This window comes from Palaemon carinicauda, chromosome 4, assembly GCF_036898095.1.
Source record: "Palaemon carinicauda isolate YSFRI2023 chromosome 4, ASM3689809v2, whole genome shotgun sequence".
NCBI classification, from domain to species: Eukaryota; Metazoa; Arthropoda; class Malacostraca; order Decapoda; family Palaemonidae; genus Palaemon; species Palaemon carinicauda.
In genome coordinates, this window is record NC_090728.1 from 102,145,304 (window position 1) to 102,173,163 (window position 27,860).

The 27,860-nt window shown below is 43.2% G+C and overlaps 1 protein-coding gene across 1 annotated transcript in view; it reads right to left on the minus strand.

The window, feature by feature from the left end:
* Positions 1-27,860, minus strand: part of LOC137640084 (5-oxoprolinase) — a 547,197-nt gene that overhangs the window by 373,311 nt on the left and 146,026 nt on the right. The window contains exon 7 of the mRNA XM_068372538.1: positions 8,656-8,819. Coding sequence (XP_068228639.1) covers positions 8,656-8,819 — 164 coding nt within the window. The remainder of the gene's footprint in view (positions 1-8,655; positions 8,820-27,860) is intronic.

A 27,860-nucleotide genomic window follows, 5' to 3' on the forward strand; every position in this document is an offset into this window, starting at 1 on the left:
ACACGTCTGAAGAATACCTAACACGCAACCCGTAATCTTCCCGGTTCACCCGGAGGCCAGTCGAAGCGGCCGGGGGAGAGAACGGTTTACGACAACCCGTAATATGCGAGCGTACTCGACCAAAAGACAAACAGCTGTTCTCCGCTTAATCTCTATAGAGAGTGAGTCATGAGGTATCCCGGGAGGGGGATGAGGGAGGCGTACTCTACCTAGGTGGGTAGCCAGCGGGAACCAGCCAATAGTGAGGCTCGAGGCGATCACGTGGGTCTGTAATCGGCCAGGCGTGCCAACCCTCCGAGAAACAGCCCCTTGAGATCACACAAACAAAAACACAGAATGATCATAAATATAAGACAATTGAATAACGAAACAACTAATATATATATAGGTTATGATGGCACGCAAAATAAAAATTGATATTAATGATATTAATGATATATGAGAGGAACGCAGGAGAGATAACATGAATGAGAAAACGTTAGCCTAGCCCTCCAAACTCGGGTAGCTACCGACCTGGACGGGGGGACAACAATACTAAAATAAAATACTCCATCAGGTAGGATGCCGATTGGAACGGTAATAACACGTATATATCCTGCTAACCTGAGGTTCCTCTCAATAAAAGCTAAATAAAAGGACCTAACTCTTAAATATAAGAATAGTAATAACAATACAAAATTAAGAGTACAGTGAACACTCGCTACTTCGACCATCGCGGATTCACCACTTCGCGGATTTTTTCCATAACCCATATATATATATACAGTAATATATATATATATATATATATATATATATATATATATATATATGTATGCATGTATTTATGTATATATGTAGGTATGTATATGTGTATACATATATATATATATATATATATATATATATATATATATATATATATATATATATATATATATATATATATATATATATATATATATATATATATATACACACACACACACACACACATATATATATATATATATATATATATATATATATATATATATATATATATATATATATATATATATATATCTAAAGTAGGAAGATGTGATGTAGTTCTAAGGGAAAAGTATGGGAAATATGTCTGGGTAATAAGCAAAGCTCTACCTCCAGTTTGTTTCTTCATTATGATCAGAGATAAATGTAAACAAAACATTGGTTGCCATTTTTTATCGTGCTTTTTAGCGTGTTTAGGAAATGCATGATATAAAATCACCTTTAATATTTGTGCCTGTTTTAGTTTAGGGTACTGTAGTACATGCATTAAGTGTTCTGTACATTAAAGGGTAGTTTGTTAACAGTACTACGTACAAGGGAAGGTTTTAAAAGTCTGAATATACATGTTGAATAAATAGGTAAATATGGTGTCACTACTTCGCGGATTTTCACCTATCGCGGCCGCGACTGGAACCTATCTACCGCGATAAACGAGGGTTCACTGTAAATAAATCCTTAAAATAATCAAAACATCAGGACACGGTGGTGAAGGCTACCTTCAAGTTCGAACATGGCCCCGAAGGGTAGCCATGCAAGCCCATAACCTAAATTAAGTGTTTCAAAATAATTGATTACACCATTAAACTTGTACATAAAGCATCGCAAAAAGTAAAATGGTAAAGAGCAAGCGCGATGTAAAGGATAAAAAGAAAAACAATTACTATGGGGGACTAATTGTTAGTCGTCGAGTAACAACAAGGCTCTCGGAGGTAGCGAAACCAATATGGCTGACCAGGAGCGGCATCTCCGACTCCGAAATAGAAACATCTAAGAAAATGAATCTGTGGGAAATAGCTACTTCCAGAACCTCAAAACTCAGTTTTAGTACTCAACTTGGTGGTAGAAGCTTGGATATCCGACATCTTGCGCAGGAAAAGGCACTCAAAACCAAAAGTCCCAAACAAAGAAACGTGCGTGCTTACACAACAGATGCTATGAAAGGAGTGAAGATGATCGCGTGGGTGGAGGTAGTAGTAGTAGCGATCAGTAGTGGAATGTAGAACGGCACCTCCCAGTAACGGGGGTATTTGAAGAGGAGATATCTAAATGGCACGAGACCTCTGACAGTGGTTTTCACGCCCCAGTTAGTTATACCGACACCTTATATAGGTGAGCGAGCTGGGTTCATCCCTGGCATTCCAATGCAACTTTTTTCTCTGGTAATATATAGCAGTTATATACCTTAGAAATGATTTCACGGAGCGGCACAGGTTGAGCCCAGAAATTAATTTGTTCTGGAGTGACTTTCGTTTCGTGAAAATTTTGTGTTACGAGTCACATTTTACATGTAAATCAACTAAATTATTCCAAACCTTACAAAAACACCACATTAAATTTTGTAATAAAGCTACAGTATAACCACAATGATACTGTTCAGCCCAATACATTTGAACCATTCAATATATCTAAACTAACTGTTAATACCTAAAAATTAAGTAGCTATTAGAACAATGCAATAATGAATTAAAAATAATACAATTCATACAATCAAATACTGTACATATACAAAATATACAGTACCATATGTACTGTACTATTATAGTTACCCTTACAATAGAGAGATACATTTTCTATTATGTGAACAATGAGTTTTCTTCAAATGTTTTTAATGAGTGACTATTTTATTCTTGGCCTGGCTGGCAAATCTCTTTTCTTATCATGAAACATTTTTCGCAATATGAGTCGAAAATCTTTGCATCTCGTTTCGCAGTGTGAAAAGTTCTTAAGCAAATTTTTTCGAGAAGAGAGGTATGACTGTAATTCCCAGAACAGAAATAACTCATCTGTTTAATCTAACATATGCGGATCTCCAGTAAACACACTCGTAAGAGGGGGAAGGAGATCTAGACAAAACAAGATACTGTAATCAGGAGCTGATTTCAAGTTCACATTGTCCTGTGCGCTAAGAAATTTTATTACGTGCAGAGATGGCAGTGCATGTGGTGTCATCATCATGCGCAGTAAAGCTTTGTCTGGCTGAATGATAATCCTGGCTGAATTAGGAAAAGCGGTAGCATCTGCTTTTGTTCTACTCGATTTCCCGACTCTATAAGGCTTAGAAGTTGAGGACAAGTTAAAAGAAATACGTAGATTTAGTAAGCTTTAGGGTGTGGACGCAGCCGAAGCAGTCTGATCAACCTTATTATAAGCCATTAAATAGTTCTTAAGATTCTGTAGAGGAGACCTAAGCTTAGGCCCCTATGAATACTATGAGTGTCATCTATTGTAATTAAAGTTTCAGGGAATTCATCACATGAAATAATAAAGGGATACTTTTGTCACACAGAAGGAAATTTGTCTCTAACCTCTGTTAAGAGGAGATGCAAAGGATAAAATTTGTTTTAAGTTTCTGCAACAAGAATAATATCTCTCCCATCAGGAGGATGTCCACTCCCTACAGTAGTTACATGGTGATACTGTACCACTAAAACATCTCTTCTCTAGGCAAGAGGGGCAAAAAGGATGTGGATCTATGTTTGCCCCAGCTCATAGCAATGCTATAATGGACGCTATCCCGCCTTGAGCAGGAACGTAATTTCCGTGATTTACTAGATATAAAGCACTCGCATGTAACTCGCAGATAGTAAATAGTAACGAAAGTGACCATGAATAAAGAAAAGACATAAATCACAAGCACTAAACACTAAACGGGTAGGCGAGTTGAATGCGAGAGGCTCGATTGTGGAGAGGAAGTGAGAGCAAGTGAGAGCACAACCTCTTCACTTCACGACCAGCCGTGTTGCGGGGAGGCAATGTGAGCATGAATCCTCTTGCTTCATGCATATGTACTATGGTTGCCCAGCAGTGAAGCAAAGTGCAATCAAGCCAATTTTTTCATTGGCTTGTTGTAGAAAACATGACTGGCAGTTACCAATATAAATGACTCAGAAGTTTGTATCAGCATAGGAATAAACCACTATTATAAAAAGGAACAGACAATGGACATGGATAAGCCCAAAAGGTAAAACAAAAATAAATTTAATTTTCAGTGAAAAAGTTAATTTAGTTAAAGATATGTGTTAAACAAGTTAAAGTCAAGCAACCATAGAATGGTGATAAATAAAATTTGTCTTGATCTTAGGGAAAAAGAGAAAAACTCATTGCAAGAAAGAATATAAAAATTGCTGTAATGAGAAAAAAATCTGATAGAGTTTGATTTAGCAATACAAAATAGGTATTCCCAGCTACATAAAATGGAAGCAAATAATGTAGAAAAGAACAATAATTTAACATACAGTAATTTGTATTGGAATCACCACAAGAGATAGGTGGAAAAGTTCCTAAACAAAACCAAGGAAAATTATCAGAAAATACCAAAACCTTAATAAAGAAAAGATTGGAAATAAGGATAAAACCCAAGACAAAATAGAATTTGCAGAGCTATCCAAAACAATAAACAAACTAAAAACCCAAGACATTCGAAAACGGAATCACTCCAAAATTGAGGAATCACTAAAAGAAGGAAGAAGCATCAAACTGATGAAAAGAAGACTTGGAACAGGGTACCAACAGATATTTGCTTTAAAAAATGATAATGGAAATGTTATCAACAGAAGAGATGGAGTGGAATTGTTATCAACAAAAGAGATGGAGTGATAAAAATTACAGAGAAGTTCTACACTATACTAAACAATAGGGATTTAAGAAATAACTTTGCTAATAGAAATAATGAAACACCTGAGGCGGTACCAAAAGTAACAGTAGGAGAAATAATAAAAGCATTAAAAGGCATGAAAAGAGGTAAAGCAGCAGGGGAAGATGGCCAAGCAGTGAATTTAATAATAGATGGAGAACATTTCATAGTACTGTTGTAAAGCAAATTGTCTGCAAGAATAGTCTATACCTACAGCTAGGAAAATCTTTATTACTCTAGTAATTCACAAAAAGGGAGACACAAAAGACCTGAAAAAATTACTGCCCAATAAGCTTACTTTTAGTAATATACCAAATGTTTACAAAGATCATATTAGGCCAAAAGGTAAGGAGGTGTATGTTGCGTTTATGGATCTGGAGAAAGCATATGATAGAGTTGACAGGGAAGCAATGTGGAATGTGATGAGGTTATATGGAGTTGGTGGAAGGTTGTTGCAAGCAGTGAAAAGTTTCTACAAAGGTAGTAAAGCATGTGTTAGAATAGGAAATGAAGTGAGCGATTGGTTTCCAGTGAGAGTGGGGCTGAGACAGGGATGTGTGATGTCGCCGTGGTTGTTTAACTTGTATGTTGATGGAGTGGTGAGAGAGGTGAATGCTCGAGTGCTTGGACGAGGATTAAAACTGGAAGGCGAGAATGATCATGAATGGGAGGTAAATCAGTTGTTGTTTGCGGATGATACTGTACTGGTAGCAGACACAGAAGAGAAGCTTGACCGACTAGTGACAGAATTTGGAAGGGTGTGTGAGAGAAGGAAGTTGAGAGTTAATGTGGGTAAGAGTAAGGTTATGAGATGTACGAGAAGGGAAGGTGGTGCAAGGTTGAATGTCATGTTGAATGGAGAGTTACTTGAGGAGGTGGATCAGTTTAAGTACTTGGGGTCTGTTGTTGCAGCAAATGGTGGAGTGGAAGCAGATGTACGTCAGAGAGTGAATGAAGGTTGCAAAGTGTTGGGGGCAGTTAAGGGAGTAGTAAAAAATAGAGGGTTGGGCATGAATGTAAAGAGAGTTCTATATGAGAAAGTGATTGTACCAACTGTGATGTATGGATCGGAGTTGTGGGGAATGAAAGTGACGGAGAGACAGAAATTGAATGTGTTTGAGATGAAGTGTCTAAGGAGTATGGCTGGTGTATCTCGAGTAGATAGGGTTAGGAACGAAGTAGTGAGGGTGAGAACGGGTGTAAGAAATGAGTTGGCGGCTAGAGTGGATATGAATGTGTTGAGGTGGTTTGGCCATGTTGAGAGAATGGAAAATGGCTGTCTGCTAAAGAAGGTGATGAATGCAAGAGTTGATGGGAGAAGTACAGTGGAACCTCTACACACGAACGTATCTGCTTCCGAATTTTCCAACATCCGAAGTAAAATTCGAGCAAATTTTTGACTCTACACCCGAATTTTATTTCGACACACGAAGTAGCAATTTTCGTCGTACCGGTTGTATCCGAATTTTTCGACACGCGAAGTACAATTCGAACACGTTCCTACTCTACACCCGAATTTTTTTTTCGACACCCGAAGTAAACAATACTCGTATGCGTAGTCGGTGCTCATAGCGCCTGATGTGTTTTTTATTTCCGCCAATAGAAGGCAGCACTTCAACCTCGGAGGGACCCTCAATTAGCGTGGCTTGGGTCAGTCCTCTGTTCTCGTTGGCTTTATGTGGTTGTGCCCTGTGCGTTCTGCTATTAATTGTGTTTTAATCGTGATTTTTTACATTCATCCTTTTACGGTATTTTACGAAAATCATGGGTCCTAAAAGGCTTAGTTTCGCAAGTGGTAGTGGTAGTGGTGAGAAAAGGAATAAGGGAATGCTTTCTTTAGAAGTAAAGCAAGGAATTATTGAAAAGCATGAGCGTGGCGTCCGTATGAGTGAACTTGCAATAAGTTCCGCGCAAATAAAAGAGGTGTTAGGAAAATATCAAGACGTGGTCGACTTCATCGACAAATACCATCCAAAGAAATTGCAGGTTTGTCGTGTAGCTGCGCAGTTTGATGATGTTTCCCTAACTTATTTTCGAAACATTCTGAAAAGCTGTACCAAGCAACTTTCTATCGATAGCTTCTTTAAAAAAACTACGAAGCGAACTCGTGATGAAGAGGAAGGAAGTGGTTCAAAGAAAACAGCAAAGAGTGAAGAGAAAAAAATTCAATCAATTTTAAGTGTAGAGAGTGAAAGTGATTAAAATTAATCATCAAAAAGAAAAAAAGAAAATGTAAAAAAAAAAATATAAATTATAAAAAAAAAAAGCTAAGTTATGTTAAAGTTCACTTAGTGTAAGTTAGAATAAGTTACGGTAGTGTACGTTTATCGTAGTTAACCTCTCTACCTCCTCGCCGCCCGTCCGTCTCCTCTCTCCGTAGCAAGACTAACAACACCTGCGCTGGAGTTTCTAAGGTAAAGTGACGCTAAAAACCCGTTTCTTATTTATCATTTTTTGCTAATTCTTCTTATTTACATGTCTATTCTTCTTATTTACATGTCTATTATCTAATTTAGTGTTCATTATTCTCATGGGAAAATTATGTGTAGTAGTTTATTAAGAAGTTATCATAGGTTTTTGGGCTCAACCACGGATTAATCCTATTTCAATGTATTCTTATGGGAAAATTCGTTTCGACAACCGAACATTTTCTACATCCGAAGTTGGTTCTGGAACGGATTAAATTCGTATGTAGAGGTTCCACTGTACAAGAGGAAGGCCAAGGTTTGGGTGGATGGATGGTGTGAAGAAAGCTCTGGGTGATAGGAGGATAGATGTGAGAGAGGCAAGAGAGCGTGCTAGGAATAGGAATGAATGGCGAGCGATTGTGACGCAGTTCCGGTAGGCCCTGCTGCTTCCTCCGGTGCCTTAGATGACCGCGGAGGTAGCAGCAGTAGGGGACTCAGCAGTATGAAGCTTCATCTGTGGTGGAAATGTGGGAGGTTGGGCTGTGGCACCCTAGCAGTACCAGCTGAACTCGGCTGAGTCCCTGGTTAGGCTGGAGGAACGTAGAGAGTAGAGGTCCCCTTTTTTGTTTGTTTCTTGTTGATGTCCGCTACCCCCCAAAATTGGGGGAAGTGCCTTTGGTATATGTATGTATATTAGGCCAAATAAAAAGACAGTTAAACTTAAATCGACCAAGACAGCAGGCAGGCTTTAGAAGCAGCCATTCAACAACTGACCATATCTATGTAATTAATCAGTTAATGGAAAACTCAACAGAGTATGACAAACCACTACAGTATATGCATGGCATTTATACACTATGAGAAAGATTTGATTCTGTCAAAACTTCAGCGATAATGAAAGCCCTTCAAAGACAAGGAATGTATAAATCTTATGTTAGAACAGTTGAAGATATATATACAGGAAGTACAGCAACTCTGCATAAAGATCGTGAAAAAATTCCGATACCAAAAGGAGTTAAACACAGAGACCCAACCACTCTGAAATTATTCTGAGAAGTTTTAAAGAATTTAGATTAGAAAAATGTAGAAATTAACATTACAGTAATGGGGAATGCCTCAACAACTTGAGATGTGCAGATGACATAGTTCTATTTAGTGAGTCATGGGAATAAATGCAAGATTTGAATAGAGAAAGCAGAAATGTAAACTGAAAACGAATGAGTAAATGATTAAAACTAAGATAATGTTAAATGAAAATGCAGAGACAACAAGTGTTATGGACAAGCCTCTAGATTATAAGTACTTAGGACAGACAGTAAAGTTTCCCCAGGACATGAGACTGAAATTAGCAGAAGGCTAACCATGGGATGGAGAGCTTTGGATAAACAAATTGAGATTATGAAAAGTAAAATGCCACTTACTCTAAAAAGAAAAATAATCAATCAGATGGTGCTACCAGTATTAACTTATGTATCAGAAACTTTGGGAGCCTTACAAAAAGCCTTAGAACATAAGCTAGTTAAACCCAAAGAGCAATGGAAAGAATGACAAGGCTTTTATGAAACAATGATATTGCCTTTGTCTATAGCAATGTACAGTACTTACTTCTTCTGTGATAGTTTTGAAGGCCTCCAAAGTTCTCGACTTGTCAAGTGGTTCATTTTCATTTGGGCCAAATATTTTTGGAAAATATTGTGGTAACAAACGACCTAATACAAGATTTGCATCAGTTACAGCTAATTGCCCTCCTTTTCTGTAGCATACAGGTCCTGAAATATATGATTATGTTATGAATATATTATCTAAAAGCTACTCGGTGTAGTACATGGGAAAGAAATTATGAAAAACAGAAAAGTGTTGAAACAGAATAACCTAGATATCAAAGCTATGAATAACATCACCAAACAGAAGAGACTAGGGAACACAGACACAAAATACATCCAAAATATTAAAGCAAAACAGCAACCTTTACTTAGCCCTTCCTGGTCCTGGGTGGTGATGGGGCTTGGGCACTGATCATATACATTTTTGGGCTCAAGCCATGACATCCTGATGGCAGGTTCCTTCAGTAGCTTCCTAGGGTATATTTAACTACAGTGGATATTCCCAGAGAATTAAACTAAAGGTTATCACAGAATTCTAACTTCTGGTGCGAGTACCCTAAAGGTTTCCCTCTAGGATATCGTATATCAACAGGGGACGCATGTATTAACACGCCACATAGCTATCTACACCCCATATTGAGTTAACACTTCGATATGGAAAGGTGGCTGAGTAACCGAGGAGCCGTTCCACAGTTACACTCATCCGTGGCTGCTTTTGGTACTCGAGACGTAAACAAACGGGCGCCATTGCTAAATGACGACACGTCCGTCCTCATCCTTTCGCCTGTAGCTTCTTTGCTAAGTCGGATTTTTCCCAAGTGCTTACTTTATCAGCTTACATCGCCGTTATGTCGCTACCTTCAGCCTCGCCTTCTTCTGAAAAGTTGAGTACCAGGTCCCAGTATTGTTTAAATAAGCTCTAGCCGTACAGTAACTTCTACTTTTCGTAAAATATTGTGTTTTGTGGAAAATGGCGCCGCTGTTCATGTTGCATGCTTTATTTAGTTAGCCAGAACAGTCCTCTCTGGTCATTTAACTAATTAATATTATTAGTTATTTAGTTTTCATAGCTAGGGGATCTTTATATCGTGTTTTAGCGCTCATTAGACTCGGTCGCTGTTCAACCCCATACTAGATCGCTAGCTTAGCCCCTAGGCTGGACAGCCTAGTGCTTGTTTTCATGCATGATATATACCAGTGTTCCTAAGTTAAGTTATGAAGATTGTGGCATTATTAAACATACTATTTAATGTGATGTAAGTGTTTTCGCCTTCGGGGACCATATAAGGGACCGTGTTGATTGTGTATCATCCCCTCCTAACCTAATGTAGGAACTCTTATATGCTCCCTATTCCCCCTGCCTGTGGGCATTCCCTCTGGGTAGACTTGCTTTCCCTTCTATATAGGGGAATCTCGTCTACAGCCAGAGTATTTATCGCTTCTCTGCCTACCCTAAGGGAATGAACCCCCCTTAGGGTCGTGCCTGAGATATTAGGAAGGGCCTTGCCCTTCCTCAGTTGCACCTGGTTGGGTTACTCCTTCCTCCCTGCAACTAGCGATGTGTCTTTCAAGCTTTCCTAGCCTAGGAGTTAGTCCTCCTACTCTAGGTTAAGCCCTGGGGGTTGACTCTGCCTTATTATAGTTTGAGACGGTACATTAGTACCGTTCTCGATCTGGGCTACCTATCCTAGGTTAGGGAGCGTTCTCCCTTACCTTGGTGGCTGTTCTCATGCAGAGTCTCCTCTTTAGAAAGACCCATTCTTCTCCCTCCCCACCTATCCCTTTGGTGTAGGCTTGCCTATACATCTCTGTCCTTAGTCCTACAACTCCTCCCTTGGGTGGAGTGGTAGGGCTAACTTGTTCTCCTGGTAGCTGGCCGCTCTGGTACACTTACCCTTCATAGCGTTCTATGGGGGTGGTTGCCGGCGGGGGATTCCCCCTCTTTGAGTGCCCTCTATCCCTCCCTTGGGTTACCACAGGCACCCGGCCACCTGCCGGCTCCCTGCCGCCGGATGTTAGGAGTATCCACTCCTATCATGAGTGCACTCTCTCCGGAGGGATGCCGGAGGGGTATAGGATCTTACCCCTTCCATCCCTCCTTACCTTTCTCTCTTTCTATCCTGGTGCCGGTCCCTTGCCGTCTCTACTGCCGGCGATAACCGCCACTACCTCAGGTGACATTCTTTCATAAGATGCCTCCCCCTTTAAGACGTCAGCCTTCCGTGTGCCGGAGGCTGCCGCCTTCCGTCGACTGTGCCGCCTTCCGTCGACTTACCGCCGACGTCCCACCCCTCATTTTACCTAGTAACAGCCGGCCGACTTTCGGAGTCGGCCACCCGCATGCCGGCACTGATTGCCGGCAATCTAGGTATACAACCATATACATATCTATCTTATGAATTGATCCAAGGCTCACCATGCCGTCAGCCTTTGGCTGCCGGAGCCGCCGCCCCCTGCCGACGGTCGCCACTATGGTATTATCCTTATAGATACTCAAGTGTGTCTGCCTTGATGCCTTCCACCCTGCAGGACCGGCCTCCGGTGTGCCGTCGGACCCTCATGAGACGTTAAGGGACATGTACTGTACCCCTTCCCTGGCTGCCGGCAACATGCCGACAGTCAATATACTGCGGCCAGATGGCTTGGCCACTTCCATATAGGTATTGTCTTACCATCCAAGATTGTGGCTATGCTGTTTGATTGCACATTACAATAATTCCAGCATACTCTGTGTATCTTAGTGCAGTCGATTGCCGGAACCTACATTTAATAAGGGGTTTATCCTATGCCCCCTCTCCCCCAGGGATCTGAGTGGTCTCAGACCCTATTACACTCTGTGGACAATTCCTGTTAAAAGCCTAGCTTGGCTCATCCATACGGATTTCCCTCATTGTGACCTTCGGGCACAAAGAAATTGTCTACGGATAAGGTTACGGTAACCGGCTGGGCGGGATTCACAAGTATGTGTCTATCTACTTCCTTTCCCGCTCATTAATCTTAAGCATTAATATGCTCTTATAACTAAGTTATTCTTAATTTTAGATTAAGTTATTCTTAATTTTAGAGTAATGTAAGTCATTCTTATGCCTTCCATGTACTCATGATCTCTTTCTTTTACAGGAGGAGTATCTGAAGTGTGAGAGCAACTTCTGCGGGGTGAAGCGCCCGGACTTCTACGGGCACAAGGCGTGCCGGACCCACGCCCCCTGCGCCGCCAAGAAAGGGGACTTGAAGTATTGGGACCCGCAGAGCTGTACAGTCTGCAAAAGTCTTCTAGTCGAGGCGTTCGACGATCCTCCTTCTGTGGAGGCAAGGGACATTGCTAGGGAGAAGCTACGCAATTGGGTGCGTGGCTTCCGGAAGAACGCCATTGGACCGTATCTTCCCAACGAAGACTTGAGGGCCTTGCTTTTCCCAAAAGCATCAAAAGATTCAGTGGTCCCCCGTGATCAGATCCCCACCGTCCAGATCGTGGTGGAACCTGATGTAGTCATGGCACAGTCCATGCGTGATTGCCATCTTGATTCCGACAACGTGGAACATATGTCGGAAGTGTCGGAAGAGACGGAGAAGAACCTCATGGGCGAGGAACTCGACTATGAGGAAGATCAGGTGGAATATCCTGATTCTGAGACCGAGGTCGCTCCTGCTCCCCCAGTAACTCCTGCACCGTCCGAGGAACCTGTTCCTTCGACTTCTGCCACCCCAGACCCTCTTCCATTGGCCACTCAAGAGGTCTTCAAGATGCTTGAAGCCCTCATGGAAAAGAAGCTACGAGAAACTCAGGAACAATTCCGGACGACTCTCGTCAGCTTCAAACAACCAAAAAGGATTTCGGTTAAGGACCTCCCCACCTGCTTGGAAGCTAACCCATGGAGATACGCCGAGTATATGCCAATTACAACTGGCAAGATTTACATCAGTGAAAGGGTTGGCTCTATCTTGCTGGAAGAAGTGGAGTTCTTCCCAAATTTCGAGGCTTATCCGGACTGTTACGTCTGGCTCAGGTCCGAACCAGCCTCAAAGGAGGAGACCGAACCAAAAGAAGTTATTGTGTTCGATCTCGCGAAGGCCCAAGCTATGTTAGCTCAGGCGGTGAAGAGTAGGGGTTTCACTAACTCCAAGATGCCGGCGCTTAGCAAGAAGCATCCAACCTTCGTTGCGCCAAATTCTGCGACCTTCCCCTTCATCGAAAAGGCCTTCACAGCGGTCATAAAGGCAGTGGAGGAAGGGAAACCTTGCCCTGCACTGGAGGAGTACAGACCCTTCTCCATTCCTCTTCCCCCCGATTATAGGCACTGGAAAGACATCCAGTCGACCTTCACGGTAGGGAAACTGGAGCCTGATGTGGCCGGTCGTCAATTCAATGAGGACCTCCCAAGGCTGAACGATCACCTCCTTCGTAGGGAACAGGATACGAAGGAGAGACTCGCCGCGTCACTGTCCCATCAGGTACAGCTTGAGCTCATGGTCACGGATACTAGAGTCCCGGACTTTTATATGGTCCTAGCTAAGTCGCACCTGGCGACTGTAACCAAGGACCTATATAGCTTCACTAGGGCTCGCAGAGCCTCTCATGAATTCGTGTTTGCTAACGCGACAGTGAAACACGAACCCCGGAGGCTGATTTCCTCCAATATCTGGGGCAAGTATCTCTTCCCATCTACCTTGGTGAAAGAGATAGTGGACAAAGCTGCCACGGAGAATAGGAACCTTCTCCATAAGTGGGGCATGTCCCGCAAGAGGAAGTCCTCTCAGGATGATGGCCCTCAGCCTAAGAGGAAAGCTTCAAAGCCCAAACCCCAGCAACGTCAACAGAGACGACAGTTTCCGGGTCCCGCTACTCCCCAAGTGGCTACGCAGCCGCAACAGACCTTTCAGTTGGTCCCCCAACCGGTGGTGTCGCAGTCGCCGGTCTTCACCCTTGCATACGAGCAACACTCGACTACCTTTCGTCCCAGAGGTAGGGGCTCAGGCAGAGGCTCCGGCAGAGATTCTTCTCGCTGTCCCTCCAGAGGCAGAGGAGGAAGGTGAGCTAGCGGCCGAGGTGGCAAACCCTCGGGACACCAGAAGCAATGATGTGCTTCCGGTGGGAGGAAGACTCCGCCAATTCAGGGATCGTTGGACCTTCGATCCCTGGGCACACAGCATCGTCAAGAAGGGACTGGGCTGGAGCTGGACTCAACCACCCCCAGCCTTCCAGCAATTTTTCCAACAGTCAACCCCCCTCCTGGAAGAATATGTCCTGGAACTCTTGAACAAGAAGGTGATCAGGAGGGTAAAGTCAACCAGGTTCCAAGGGAGACTCTTTTGCGTTCCCAAGAAAGACTCCGAAAAACTCAGAGTCATTCTAGACTTATCCCTTCTCAACAAGTTCATTGCGAACAACAAATTCAAGATGCTGACTCTGCAACAAATAAGGACCCTTCTGCCTCAAAGGGCCTACACGGTCTCCATAGACCTGGCGGATGCCTACTGGCACATCCCAATGAATCATTACGCTTCCTCCTACCTAGGATTTCGACTCCAAAGGAAAAGTTACGCCTTCAGAGCCATGCCCTTCGGGCTCAACGTGGCTCCACGGATCTTCACCAAGCTGGCAGACGCAATCGTCCAACAGCTCCGTCTTCAGGGCGTCCAAGTGATGGCCTACCTAGATGACTGGTTAGTCTGGTCGACATCGCCCGAAGATTGTCTGAGTGCCTGCAACGAAGTCACCCAGTTCCTAGAGCATCTGGGCTTCAAGATAAATGCCGAGAAATCTCGCCTCTCTCCAGCTCAGAAGTTCCAATGGTTGGGAATCCATTGGGATCTTCAGTCACACCACCTTTCCATCGCACAAAAGAAAAGGAAGGAAATAGCAGGGTCTGTCAGAAGGCTTCTAAAATCCAAACGGATCTCAAGACGACAGCAGGAACAAGTCCTCGGCTCTCTACAGTTCGCCTCTGTGACAAACCCAGTGCTTCGTGCACAGCTAAAGGATGCCGCGGGAGTCTGGAGACGTTTCGCATCCATCGCTCGAAGAGACCTCAAGAGACGGCTTCCAAACAGACTTCGCTTACTCTTAAAGCCGTGGTCAGAAGCAAAGGCCCTGAAAAGGTCCATTCCTCTTCAACACCCGCCTCCATCGATCAACATCCACAAGGACGCTTCACTGGAGGGTTGGGGAGGTCACTCCCACCAACAGCAGGTTCAAGGAACATGGTCTCCCCTATTCAAGACGTTCCACATCAACATCTTGGAGGCCATGGCGGTTCTTCTCACCCTAAAGAAACTCTCCCCACCTCCCTCGATCCACATTCGTCTGACTCTGGACAACTCGGTGGTAGTCAGATGTCTCAATCGTCAGGGCTCAAGATCGCCCCAGATAAATCAGGTACTTCTTCCGATCTTTCGTTTGGCAGAAAAGAAGAAATGGCACCTGTCTGCAGTTCACCTACAAAGATTTCGCAACGTGACGGCAGACGCTCTATCAAGGACAAGCCCAATAGAGTCGGAATGGTCTCTAGACGCAAGGTCATTCTCCTTCATCTCTCACCAAGTCCCGGAACTTCAGATCGATCTCTTCGCGACGAGCGACAACAATCAACTTCCTCGATATGTGGCCCCGTACGAGGACCCCAAGGCAGAAGCACTGGATGCCATGTCACTGGATTGGAACAGATGGTCCAGGATATACCTGTTCCCCCCTCCCAACCTTCTGCTGAAAGTCCTCTCCAAACTGAGAACCTTCAAAGGAACAGCGGCCCTAGTGGCTCCCAAGTGGCCCCGGAGCAATTGGTACCCCCTGGTCCTGGAGCTGCTGCCCACGCTGAATCCCCTACCGGGTCCAGTTCTCTCTCAACAAGTACAGAAGCCGACTGTCTTCGCTTCATCACTGAAAGTCAGGGACCTTCATCTCATGATTTTCTCCCTTAGCCGCAAAGAAAAGGTTTGGGATCTCGAAGAAAAGTCTAGACTTCCTCGAGGAATACAAGACTGAATCTACCAGAGGGCAATACGAATCTTCCTGGAGAAAGTGGGTCTCTTTCGTCAAGGCAAAAAATCCTACGGAAATCACCATTGATTTTTGTATGTCCTTCTTCATTCACCTTCATGGACAAGGCTTAGCGGCCAACACGATTTCCACCTGCAAATCGGCCTTGACTAGACCACTCCTATACGCCTTCCAGATTGATCTGTCCAGTGATACCTTCAATAAACTGCCAAAGGTATGCGCTAGACTACGCCCAGCACCCCCACCAAAACCTATCTCCTGGTCCCTGGACAAGGTGCTCCATTTTGCTTCTAGCCTGGACAACGATTCGTGCCCTCTGAAAGACTTGACTCAAAAAGTTATCTTCCTTTTTGCTCTCGCCTCGGAAGCCCGAGTCAGTGAAATAGTGGCATTATCAAGAGAAGAGGGTCATATCCTGTTCGCAGAGACAGGAGAGCTTACCCTCTTCCCCGATCCAACGTTTCTCGCTAAGAATGAACTACCCACCAAGAGATGGGGCCCTTGGAGAATCTGCCCCCTGAAGGAAGATGTCTCTCTATGCCCAGTGGAGAGTCTTAAGGTCTATCTTTGAAGAACTTCAGACTTCGGTGGAGGACAACTCTTCAAAGGAGAAACATCGGGTAGCGACCTGTCACTGAAACAACTAAGAGCGAAAATCACCTACTTCATTCGTAGAGCTGATCCTGACAGTACACCCGCAGGTCACGATCCTAGAAAAGTCGCTTCTTCTCTGAACTTCTTCCAGAGTATGGATTTCGAAAGCCTCTAGAGCTTTACAGGCTGGAAATCATCGCGCGTTTTCTTCAAGCACTACGCAAAATAAGTGCAAGAAGTTAAGCATTTCGTGGTAGCCGCAGGTAGTGTTATGAAACCTGCTGTTTAACTCTGCATAGAACAGTGAGTTACTTAGGACTTTAACTCTACGGGTGCCTGTGTTGACCCTTTTGTGATACATAGTGATTTAATGGACACTTAGTGTTTCTAATAGACTGTTCTTACCAAGGTGAAATGTCATAGACTTTACATGAGTGCCACATGCCCTAGGGCATGATGTGTTTTCTTTGAAAAAGACTGACGTTCCTCTGGAACTTGTGTTTCTAAAAAGTAAATTTTCTTTTCAGAATCAAGATTAAAGTCTTTATTTTCTATGTACATTATTCTTTTATTATTGTAAATAAACTCTATATTCATTATTGTAATTACTACCATAATGATCTGCAATCTTAGAAAAAAAATGTCTATTTTATTCCATGTGCGTCTCTCTCCGCTCCTATTCTTTATCAAGAAATATACGATTGTTATAGTTTCATTTACCCCTTTTTTCCCTGAAAAACGAGAAGAATAATATATGTAATTATGTTATATGCTCACTCATGCCTTGATAATATTCCTATTCGAATATTAACCTTTGTCCTATCTCCGAGACCAGATCAATCTCTCCTCCAGGGGGAGTAGTAAATGTTATTTACTTACCTATGCTTGATAATATTCCTACCCGAATATTAACATTAGTCTTGTCTCCGAGTCCAGCGTGAACTCTCCGCAGGGTGAGTAGCTCTTTAATGATCGCTTCGAGATGTTCCTATTGTCCACCAGGACTTCCCTGCCAGGGGAGCAGGAAGCTAGTTCATCATAAAATCTCTGGTAAGGACATGTTCTATAATACTGTTCGAAGCCCTTGGCACTTGGATTAAAAAGGGGAAAAATTCCACGATACATTAATTCTCTGGTACACTTCCATCAGGACGTCATGGCTTGAGCCCAAAAAATGGATTTTGAGCAAAGCGAAAAATCTATTTTTGGGTGAGATAGCCATGACGTCCTGATGGACCCTCCCGTCTATTCTAGTTCAGCCTTTCAGGCCCCTCCCTGACCTGCTGTATCATGGAGATTAGCAGAAGCTGAGCTCAGGATGAGGACGGATGTGACGTCATTTAGCAATGGCGCCCGTTTGTTTACGTCTCGAGTACCAAAAGCAGCCACGGATGAGTGTAACTGTGGAACGGCTCCTCAGTTACTCAGCCACCTTTCCATATAGCTATGTGGCGTGTTAATACATGTGTCCCCTGTTGATATACGATATCCTAGAGGGAAACCTTTAGGGTACTCGCACCAGAAGTTAGAATTCTGTGATAACCTATAGTTTAAGTCTCTGGGAATATCCACTGTAGTTAAATATACCCTAGGAAGCTACTGAAGGAACCTTCCATCAGGACGTCATGGCTATCTCACCCAAAAATAGATTTTTCGCTTCGCTCAAAATCCGTTTTATATGGTCAGTCTCTAGGGCACTGTCACTATCCCTTGCCTCTGCCATTCATGAGTGGCCTTTAAACCATTATACCTTTCAAGAATCAGTAAGTCGGTTTTCGAGGTAGGTCGGATTTTCTCCTCATAAAATGACATATGTTCTATATACATGTACTCACCTCTAAAGTGTTCTTAAAACCTGATATTACAGTATTTTACAAAAACCAGATACCTAATTAATATGTTTCCTAGTGAAGTACAGTAGTGTACAATACAGCATTTAAGGGGGCTGGTCGAATAATGTTGTTTTTTAAGGACAGGACTTTGACATTCATACCACTTAATAGGGTGACTTAGGACATCTCTAAACTGCATAAAAATTTTGCCTCTGACCTTTGGTTTTGCGACACCAGGGTGATTTATCCTGAAAATGAGTGTTTTAAGTAATTTTTTTGCTATATATAAATTTTTTTATTATGGTAAAAGAAATAAACTATAAATCAGAGAAAACACTAAAAAAAGTATGAAACAAAAAATAGTAAAAGGGCTCTATTTAATTGTTTTATACTATCAAATTTATTTCATTGTTTTATACTATCAAATTTCAATGCTATATCTTTAAAACTAAATTAGAAAATAGAATTTGAAGGTCAATAAGTATAGTTTTGAGATATGGGCGTTCAATGTTTTCTTTGTATTTTTACCAAGACAATGTTAATAAATCCTGATTATTATGAACTTCATGTTCCTTTTAGGAAATTAATAAACCGAAACAATATTATTTATCATAATTTAATCATAGATGAAGATCCCTTTGCTCAATATCTTGCTTCTTTAGGCGAAACGGTCGCTCCTTCAACATCTCTCTCCTTCACTAACTCCGCTAATATCACCGATATTACCCATTTCTGAACTCTTATTAAAGTGAATTTTCTTCTTCATGTTAGCGAGATGTTGAAATTGTCTTTTACTCTTTGGCATATCTTTAAAACAAAGGGAGAAGATGGAATTTGAAGGTCAATAAGTATGGTTTTGAGATACGTTCGTTATATCTTTACTAAGACATTATTAATAAATCAAGATTATCATGAATTTTATGTTCTTTTTTGGATATTAATAACCCAAAATGTTATTTATCATAATTTAATACTGCCCTCCTTGACAACTGGAGAGAGCGGATCCCTAAAGCAGTGAATGACAATCTTTTCATGCTTCCGAGAAGTCAGCAAACGGTACACAATGTGAGGTTGTGTTCTTGTAGGAATGCATGTGTGGTGAGAGCGCATAATACCATGCCAATGTGGAGGCGAGTTATCTCATTGGCTCTTAGGGTCATCTAATTTTTTTTGTCTTCAGTTGGTTGTGCCAGGAGTGCATCTGTACTCAATGGCAGCTCAGTGAGTTGGCAAGGGGAGTGTGGAGCTTCCCAACTATCCACCAGTAACTACCAACACCTCGTTATAAGTTCTAATCATGTTATTTTCATTAGTAAAATAAATTTTTGAATATACTTACCCGATAATCATGTAGCTGTCAACTCTGTTGCCGACAGAAATCTACGGTCGGGATACGCCAGCGATCGCTATACAGGTGGGGGTGAACACCACAGCGCCATCTGTGGTCAGGTACTCCAGTACTTCTTGTCAACACCACCTCAATTTTTTCCTCGGTCCACTGGTTCTCTATGGGGAGGAAGGGTGGGTCAATTAAATCATGATTATCGGGTAAGTATATTCAAAAATTTATTTTACTAATGAAAATAACATTTTTCAATATTAATCTTACCCGATAATCATGTAGCTGATTCACACCCAGGGTGGTGGGTGGAGACCAGCATACATGTTAACAAAGAAGCTAAGTATCCCGTATTTTATTTTATTAGTTATTCAAAAATAACATAAAATAAATAAGTACCTGGTAAGGAAGACGACTTGAACCATTACTCTGCCTTTATTAAGTACGTCTTTCTTACTGAGCGTAGCGGTCCTCTTAGGATGCTGAACGACTCTTAGGTGCTGAAGTATAAAGGGCTGCAACCCATACTAAAGGACCTCATCACAACCTTTAACCTCGGCGCTTCTCAAGAAAGAATTGACCACCCGCCAAATCAACAAGGATGTGGAAGGCTTCTTAGCCGACCGTACAACCCATAAAAAGTATTCAAGAGAAAGGTTAAAAAGGTTATGGGATTATGGGAATGTAGTGGCTGAGCCCCCGCCTACTACTGCATTCGTTGCTACGAATGGTCCCAGGGTGTAGCAGTTCTCGTAAAGAGACTGGACATCTTTGAGATAGAATGATGCGAACACTGACTTGCTTCTCCAATAGGTTGCATCCATAACACTCTGCAGAGAACGGTTCTGTTTGAGGGCCACTGAAGTAGCCACAGCTCTCATTTCATGTGTCCTTACCTTCAGCAAAGCAAGGTCTTCTTCCTTCAGATGAGAATGTGCTTCCCTAATCAGGAGCCTGAATAGGTAAGAAACTGAGTTCTTAAACCTTGGAAGAGAAGGCTTCTTGATAGCACACCATAAGGCTTCTGATTGTCCTCGTAAAGGTTATGACCTTTTTAGATAGTACCTAAGAGCTCTAACTGGGCAAAGTACTCTCTCCAGTTCGTCCCCCACCAAGTTGGACAGGCTTGGGATCTCGAACGACTTAGGCCAAGGACGTGAAGGAAGCTCGTTTTAGCAAAAAACCGAGCTGCAAGGAACATGTAGCCGTTTCAGATGTGAAAACTATGTTCCTGCTGAAGGCGTGGATCTCACTTACTCTTTTAGCTGTTGTCAAGCACACGAGGAAAAGAGTTTTTAATGTGAGGTCCTTAAAAGAGGCTGATTGGAGAGGTTCAAATCTTGATGACATAAGGAACCTTAGGACCACGTCTAGATTCCAGCCTGGAGTGGACAACCGACGTTCCTTTGAGGTCTTAAAAGACCTAAGGAGGTCCTGTAGATCTTTGTTGGTGGAAAGATCCAAGCCTCTGTGGCGGAAAACCGCTGCCAACATACTTCTGTAACCCTTAATCGTAGGAGCTGAAAGGGATCTTACGTTCCTTAGATGTAACAGGAAGTCAGCAATCTGGGTTACAGTGGTACTGGATGAGGAAACTGCATTGGCCTTGTACCAGCTTCGGAAGACTTCCCCTTTAGACTGATAGACTCTGAGAGTGGATGTCCTCCTTGCTCTGGCAATCGCTCTGGCTGCCTCCTTCGAAAAGCCCCTAGCTTTTGAGAGTCTTTCGAAAGTCTGAAGGCAGTCAGACGAAGAGCGTGGAGGTTTGGATGTACCTTCTTTACGTGAGGTAGACGTAGAAGGTCCACTCCTAGAGGAAGAGTCCTGGGAATGTCGACCAGCCATTGCAGTACCTCTATGAACCATTCTCTCGCGGGCCAGAGCGGAGCCAACCAACGTCAGCCGTGTCCCTTTGCGAGAGGCGAACTTCTGAAGTACCCTGTTGACAATCTTGAACGGCGGGAATGCATACAGGTCGAGATGGGACCAATCCAGCAGAAAAGCATCCACGTGAACTGCTGCTGGGTCTGGAATCGGAGAACAATACAACGGGAGCCTCTAGGTTATCGAGGTAGCGAACAGATCTATGGTTGGCTGACCCCACAGGGCCCAAAGTCTGCTGCAAACATTCTTGTGAAGGGTCCACTCTGTGGGGATGACCTGACCCTTCCGGCTAAGGCGATCTGCCATGACATTCATATCGCCCTGAATGAACCTCGTTACCAGCGTGAGCTTTCGATCTTTTAACCAGATGAGGAGGTCCCTTGCGATCTAGAACAACTTCCACGAATGAGTCCCTCCCTGCTTGGAGATGTAAGCCAAGGCTGTGGTGTTGTCAGAGTCCACCTCCACCACCTTGTTAAGCTGGAGGGACTTGAAGTTTATCAAGGCCAGATGAACCGCCAACAGCTCCTTGCAATAGATGTGAAGTGTCCTTAGCTCCTGATTCCATGTTCCCGAGCATTCCTGTCCGTCCAAAGTCGCACCCCAGCCCGTGTCTGATGCGTCAGAGAAGAGACGGTGGTCGGGTTTCTGAACAGCCAAAGGTAGACTTCCTTGAGAAGAAAGCTGTTCTTTCACCACGTGAGAGTAGACCTCCTCTCTTCGGAAACAGGAACTGAGATCGTCTCTAGCGTCATGTCCTTTATCCAGTGAGCCGCTAGATGATACTGAAGGGGGGGAGGTGGGGTCTCCCTAACTCGATGAACAGGGCCAGCGATGAAAGTGTCCCTGTTAGACTCATCCACTACCTGACTGAGCATCGGTTCCTTCTCAGCATGCTCTGGATGCAATCTAGGGCTTAGTATATCTTTGGGGCCGACGGAAAAGCCCGAAAAGCTCGACTCTGAAGATCCATACCCAGGTAGACAATGGTCTGGGATGGGACGAGCTGGGACTCCTCAAAATTGACCAGGAGGCCCAGTTCCTTGGTCAGATCCATAGTCCATCTGAGAATCTCCAGACAGCGACGACTTGTGGGAGCTCTTAAAAGCTAGTCGTCTGACGGAGCCGGACACAAGATCATGGTACTGCTGCACAGTCTGTGAACTGTCAACCATGGGGAAGCGAGGAAGTACAGTGACAACCCGAAGCTGTCTAGACTGTCTGGGTCGTACAGACAACTCCTTATCGGGTTGCTGAGGTTGCCGCACTGCGTCACAACAAGTCACTTCTGCTGGTTGTTGAACGTCTTCCCAGTGACACACTGACTCCGTAAACAAAAAATCCTCTAACAAGGACTAAGCTTGGACTGCATGTCTTGCAACACAGCTCAAGGTCTATGGGAGCAGGTGTGGTAACAGACGGGGTTAGCGACTGAAGTGGAACCATTACCCTCCCTGGAAGCATGCTATGCTTAAATAAAAGTCCATAGGAGGCTAAGCAGCTAAAGGCTCCTCTCCAAATGACAGAGTCCTCAAGGGAAAATCAGAAGGAGGGAGAATAGCACTTTCTCATCTACAGGAACCATATCCGAGAAAAGCTAAGTTCTCTCAGTGAGGGTTTCACTGGTGCAAAAGCAGCAGACTAGAAGGCAACGTTATGAAACTGCTTGACAGTCTAGTGAGTTGGCAACAACCAAAGATGTGTGACTGAGAAGCATGCGGTAAGGTATGCAGAGCATGCTGTATGCAGAGCATGCTGTATGTAGAGCATGCTGTAAGGTAAGCAGAGCATGTTGCATGGCGTGCGGCTTATGCTGCATGGGATGAGGCTCATGCTGCATGGGATGAGGCTCATGCTGCATGGATGAGGCTCATGCTGCATGGGATGAGGCTCATGCTGCATGGTATGAGACTCATGCTGCATGGGATGAGGCTCAAGCTACAAGGGATGAGGCTTATGCCGCATGCGTTGAGGAGGATGCCGCATAGTATGAGGCTCCTGCCTCATGGGTTGAGGCGGTTGCCGCATAGCATGAGGCTCCTGCCTCATGGTTTGAGGAGGATGCCGCATAGCATGAGGCTCCTCATAGCATGAGACTCCTGCCTCATGGGTTGAGGAGGATGCCGCATAGCATGAGGCTCCTGCCTCATGGGTTGAGGAGGATGCCGCATAGCATGAGGCTGCCTCATGGGTAGAGGAGGATGTCGCATAGCATGAGGCTCCTGCCTCATGGGTTGAGGAGGATGCCGCATAGCATGAGGCTCCTGCCTCATGGTTTGAGGAGGATGCCGCATAGCATGAGGCTCCTGTGAGGTTCCTGCCTCAAGAGTTGCGTCTGCCTCAAGGGTTGAGGAGGTAGCTGCGCAGAGAGAGGCTCATGCTGTGAAGAATGCGGTTGCTGCATGCGTTGAGGCGGCTGCCTCATAGCATGAGGTTCCTCAAGAGTTGAGGCTCTTGCCTCAAGAGTTGAGGTTCTTGCCTCAAGAGTGGAGGTGGCTGCCGCAAGAGTTGAGGTTGCTGCCAGAGGTTGCTGCCTCAAGGATGGAGGAGGTTGTCGCAACACATGAAGCTCCTGCCTCAAGGGTAGAGGAGGTTGCTGCAAAGCATAAGGCTCCTGCCTCAAGTGTTGAGGAGGTTGCCGCATAGCAAGAGGCTCCTGCCTCAAGGAAAGTGGAGGTTGCTGCACAGCGCTGGTATCTGGCAACTCCCAATGCGGCAGCTCACGCGTGGAGGTAGGTTGAGGAACCTCAACATCATACGTCTGGCAGGGTGGACTGCGCAGAGGTGGAGTTGAGGCGGCTGCCTCATGAGCGCTCGCAGGAGGAGGTGTGCTAACCTTCTCTGCCTGAAACTCCTGCATCAACACCGCAAGCTGAGACTGCATTGTCAGCAGCATAGACCACTAGAGTTTAAGAAAGACAACAACAAACGGAGCTACTGTCCGTTGAAACTGAGGGACTAAAACAGCTGGTGCGGCAACAGACGGAGTTACTGTCTGTTGCGATACCACCTTGCCTCTCTGGGAGGTGTGCAGTTGTCGTACTGCAGCAAGTCCGAACTGACCCAGTGCTAATGGCACCACCTAGGAGTTGGACTTGCGCGGAAGGGACCGACTTGCACTTAAAAGCTGCAAGATTTGGTCCATGGTTTCTGCGAGAAACCTCTTCCGCAGACGAGGAATAAAAGGGCTCTCTCGTCTTTGTGTGGGTGGGGTGATCACGTCGGCTACGTGAGTTGGTAACACCCGAAACCACGGAGGGAAACGTCTGTTCGTCGATCAAGGCCTGCTGAACCCATAAGTCCTTCGACATTACTTCTCCCCTGGGCTTGGGAGCTTGTAAGAGGTCCCAGACTAGGCGAACAACTGGCACGAACAGACGAACCCTCGAACGCAACACTGTAACACTTTGCGCTTATCACTTTATCACTTTTGATTTTCTGTTTGCACTTATTTCACTGAACTCGAAACTTTAAGTGGTTTGTACCTGAAACACGCAATTCTATCCTTCATTAAAAGTTAGTAATTGCGAAAACAGTATTACAATGTAACAGAAAAACATAATGAAAGATAAATAATTCAGTGGCTGGAAAAGAGACTAAACACTAGATCAAATAAACTACGTTTAAAATCTCTCACCGCATAAAGCCTGAGAACAAGAATAAAACTCTAGAAACGTTTACCTTCTTCCCCTAAAGAGACTAGGGAGAAGAGCAAAAACGATAACAACGTTACCCGCTTGAACGAAACGTTTATCCTCCTCTCTCTCCCTCCGTCTCTATCTCTCTCTCTCTCTCTCTTGACTTAGCACCTGAGAGAAGAGCCCAATTATATATATCGTTAAAACATATTATTGTTAAAGGAAAAAAACTGAAAGATTTCCCAAATAAAAAGTTCCTTTATTAGAATTAAAACCATTTAAGCTAAGAAAGAATGAACAAAACGCTAGAATCGGTTTACTCTTACTGCAACGTGACACCGTGATAGACTCTCTCTCTATCGTAACGATAGAGCGCAAGTTGAACGTTCTGAACGTCAACAACTGCAGAGACAAAACAAAACGTTAGTTCAACTTTGAAAACAGTACAAGACTATCAAAGAAATTCTTTCAAAAACATTAAAATAGCATAATATGTTAACAGGTAAAAACGAAATGACGGGCTCAATGTTAATTAACTTCGGTTCCAAGAAAAGACCGCCTACTATTAGGAAAGGTCGAATATAAACAAATATAAAAATTAATTTTAATAAGTTTATAATAAAAGGAAGTTAATCAAAGAGGCCTATAAAAGGCGGAGAGATATAAAATAAATCTATAACCTTGTTAAGCAAAATTAAGAGAGTCTATACTCTCTTCGACACTAACACTTCCGTCTAAGGGAAGGGTCGGCCATTTAAAAGTGAAAGAGAGTTCATACTCTCTTCGTACCAAAATTAAATAAAAAATTAAATCAAATTAATTTCAAAAACTTGCTAAGCTAATGATATAGCTTCCTGAATAGCGAAGGCTAAACTCTAGAGCAAATACATCACCAAATCGTGAGCAATAACTCCAGAATCCACAGCGTATCCATGTAGGTCTAGCCGGAGGCACGACAGAGGAAAAATTGAGGTGGTGTTGACAAGAAGTACTGGAGTACCTGACCACAGATGGCGCTGTGGTGTTCACCCCCACCTGTATAGCGATCGCTGGCGTATCCCGACCGTAGATTTCTGTCGGCAACAGAGTTGACAGCTACATGATTATCGGGTAAGATTAATATTGAAAAATAAATCTTAACAGCAAAGTTGCAACTTTACTGGAATCATTGGTCGTAGTAAAAACAAAACAAGTATTGGCTTCTCAACTGGGAAATAAATCATTATTAAAAGGGATGAAATTATCCAGCCCAGTGAGTCAAACTAAACACTCACTGGGAAATGAAACCACCATCTCCTGCAGAGATAGGAGTGTGGTCCTTTATTTTATCATTTCAATGAATCTTTTATCATGTAATTTCATCATTAACTTACTAGAATGAGAGGGAAAGGCATAGCCTCTAAATACTATATTGTATCTATAAGACTGTTTCACTCTCTTTTTGTCAAGCGACGAGTTAGTCAACATGTGACTAAGTTATATTGGTGATAGAAACACCTAAGAGAATCTTGGGATTTGACCCCAATGTTAGTATCATCAAGCATAGAAATAGATATACAACCTTTTGTCACTAAGAGAAATTATATTAATTCACTATGGACACTCCAAATTATTAACAATACAGAGTAGAGGGAAAGCTGACCAATGGAGAAGCACTGTTAATAATTGTACTGTAGCTGCAGCAATAATGTTTCTTTAAATTTGTATGACTCTTTTGAAATTTTAGGTGTGATTCTCGACAGCAAATTTACTTTTGAGAAACACATTAGGTCTGTGTCTTCAATTGCACAAAAAATTGGCTTATTGAGAAAGTCTTACAAGATTTTTGGTGATCAATCTATTCTGAAGAAGTGTTTTAATTTTTTCATTCTACTTTGTTTTGAGTGTTGTTCTCCTATCTGGTGTTCAGCTGCTGATTCTCATCTTAATTTGATCTAGATATTAATCTTTGGCACCGTCGTTCAATTAGTTCATTATGCATGTTGCATAAGATTTTTCATAACTCTGACCATCCTTTACATTCAGATCTCCCTGGACAATTCTATCCTGTTTGTAATACTAGGCAGGCAGTTAATTCTAATAGCCAGGACTTCTCCATCACGAGGCTCAATACTTCACAGTATTCTAGAAGTTTTATTCCAGCTGTTACCAAGTTGCGGAATGATCTTCCTAATCGGGTAGTTGAATCAGTAGAACTTCAAAAGTTCAAAGTTAGAGCAAATGTTTTTAATGTTGACCAGACTGACACGAGTCTTTTTATAGTTTACATATGACATATCTGTTTTTGACGTTGTTAATAGTTTATATAGGACATATCTGGATGGATGGATTGAAGGAAGCTCTGGGTGATAGGAGGGTAGATGTGAGCGAGGCAAGAGAGCGTGCTAGAAATAGGAATGAATGGCGAGCGATTGTGACGCAGTTCCGGTAGGCCCTGCTGCTGCCTCCGATGCCTTAGATGACAGCGGAGGTAGCAGCAGTAGGGGATTCAGCATTATGAAGCTTCATCTGTGGTGGATAATGTGGGAGGGTGGGCTGTGACACCCTAGCAGTACCAGCTGAACTCGGTTGGGTCCCTTGTTAGGCTGGGAAGAACGTAGAGAGTAGAGGTCCCCTTTTTGCTTTTGTTTCTTTGTTGATGTCGGCTACCCCCCAAAATTGGGGGAAGTGCCATGGTATATGTATGTATGTATGTATATCTGTTTTGATGCTGTTACTGTTTTTAGACATATATTGTTAATTTATTCTCATCATTTATTTATTTCCTTATTTCCTTTCCTCACTGGGCTATTTTTCCCTGTTGAAGCCCTTGGGCTTATAGCATCTTGCTTTTCCAATTAGGGTTGTAGCTTGGCTAGTAATAATAATAATAATAATAATAATAATAATAATAATAATAATAACTGTACCATTAGAAAATTA